This window comes from Phaethon lepturus, unplaced genomic scaffold, assembly GCF_000687285.1.
Source record: "Phaethon lepturus isolate BGI_N335 unplaced genomic scaffold, ASM68728v1 scaffold41039, whole genome shotgun sequence".
Taxonomy (NCBI): domain Eukaryota; kingdom Metazoa; phylum Chordata; class Aves; order Phaethontiformes; family Phaethontidae; genus Phaethon; species Phaethon lepturus.
In genome coordinates, this window is record NW_010563529.1 from 1 (window position 1) to 2,031 (window position 2,031).

The 2,031-nt window shown below is 59.2% G+C and overlaps 1 protein-coding gene across 1 annotated transcript in view; it reads left to right on the forward strand.

The window, feature by feature from the left end:
• Positions 1–143: 143 nt before the first annotated feature.
• The window catches only part of LOC104626630 (uncharacterized oxidoreductase C663.06c-like), a gene marked incomplete at its 5' end in the record, with an annotated part of 3,938 nt that continues 2,050 nt past the window's right edge, over positions 144–2,031 (forward strand). Inside the window, 3 exons of the mRNA XM_010294593.1 lie at positions 144–272; positions 1,009–1,075; positions 1,397–1,448. Of these exons, the coding sequence (XP_010292895.1) occupies positions 144–272; positions 1,009–1,075; positions 1,397–1,448 (248 nt within the window). The remainder of the gene's footprint in view (positions 273–1,008; positions 1,076–1,396; positions 1,449–2,031) is intronic.

Genomic DNA, 2,031 nt, shown 5'->3' on the forward strand with positions numbered 1-2,031 from the left:
TCCATCCCTTCACCCCCCCAGCCTGTACTGAGACGGGGGCTTGCCCCAACCCAGGTGCAGGACCCCCAACTTGCTGGCCTTGGGCAACGATGAGACCGGAGGGCTTTTCGCGGGGCTGGACGGGAGCCAGCGTCCACCCCAAGATGGTCCGTGCGCATCACGCTCAACCATGGGGTGCTTCTCCGAGCCTTGTGGTTGGGCGAGGGCGGCATCTTCACGGTGGTGCTGCTGAGGTCCACCACCACAGGAGGCTGTGGACAGAGTGACTCTCCGTCAGGCTGGTGCCACCGCGGGAGCGCCATCGCTCCTCCTTTTTGTGCCTGGATCAGGTGTTGGGGTGGGTGAGGCTGGACTCGACGCTGGGATGGTGCGAGGCTGTAGAGCACCATCAGCTGGGCAAAACAGGGCAGGAGAAATGTCTGTGGGCCGTCACAAACCATTTAGATGGATTTTTCCATCATTCCCTGTGCCCAGGGGGAATGTGGGAACGTGGAGCCTGGTGGGGACGCCCAGAGGTGACTGAAGGTAGACCACAGCCAGCGCCAGCAGCTCTCCCACTCCACGTTGGAGTGGATGAGTCCCAGGGGACATGTCCCTTCACAAGGAGCCACCAATTTGTGTTTCACCCTGTGTAGCGTTCTCTGTGGGCTTGTTTGTAAGAGGTTTTTCGTTCTAAAAGTAACAGTTTTGGACAGGCTGAATGTGGTGTTTTGGTTTCTGTCTTCTAAGACCTGCTATAGGTGAAGAAAGCTCAGAGCAAAGAGCTGCTCGGAACTGTAAAGTTGAAGGTTTTAGCTTTTATCCATTTTGGCTTCCGAATCCTCCTGCGTTTGGTGAAAATAATCAGTAAAAACGTACAAAGCGGGCAGGATCACTTGAGTGGGTGAGACACAGTGTCCAGCGCAGGGCGGATCCTGGGATTAGGCTATTGGGATCCAGATGTGACTTCCCCAAATGCCAAATCTGATGTTGGCCCTCACAGCCGTTCCTCCTCCGTCTCGCTTCCAGCAGCCGCTGGGAGATGCTGGGAGATGCTTCTGGTCGTATCCCCGGCCAGTTTGCATCCTTTCCCCGGGTGAGGTGGTCCTTAGTAGTTGGCTCTCGTCCTTCGCTGTGGCTCTGGTTGGCTTGTGCACGTAAATCCTTTGGGAGGGCGGTCATGGTATCTTGCAGTTTTGGCCGTGCCGTACTCTGAGCACACGCACGTTGCTCTGCGGAGCCTAGAAGAAGCCCAAGAACCTGGGCAGGTCCCCAGTCCCCGCCATTCACAAGCCCTCAGTAACACCTGGAAGATGTTTCCCTCAGGGTGGAGGGTGCCCTGGTGCTGGTGGCCCCAAGGGCGACGCTTGGCATCGCCTCTGCCTCGCGCTGATTGTTTCTACATCTCTTTTTGTAGGAGCTGAGAGATCTGGCATCCAAACACCCAAACCTGGTTCTTGTGAAGCTGGGTAGGTGCGCTATGCCTCCAAGCTGCGAAATTCATGGCAGCCGGCCACACTTGCCCCATTCCTCCTCCCCCTCCTTGCCTTCAGGCTCTACATGGGGATCTGGTTCCTCAGAGCCACTTCAAGTCCTGCTGCCAAAAGCCCAGCTTCTCCAGACCCGTCTCAGCCCCACTACACCCTTCCCTGGAGCCTCCTTGTCCCATGGCCACAGGACCAGGAGGTTCTTGAGACCCATCCTGGGCGGCCTCCAGCTCCCGCGGCCAAGTGGCCGCGTCCTTGCTCTGCCCAGGCAGCTGAGCTGCCTTCATCCCGAGTCCCAGGCGAGACCAGGAGGGCTCCAGGAGGAAGGCAGCTCCCGTGGAAATGCTGTACCATCGGCCCAGAGCCCGGGCAGGAGCTGTAGGACCTTGCTGAGCCATTCCCCAGCAGGTCCCAGCACAGCCCCCGTGGGGACCAGCCCCCCACCGAGACTGCCCCGGGTTCTGCAGAGCTTGCTCAGGCGTGGACTTTGGCCGCTGACAGGAGGACGTGGCTGCCGGTGCCTGGCATGGGCATGGGAGGCACAGCAGCGCTTTGCCACCGCGGG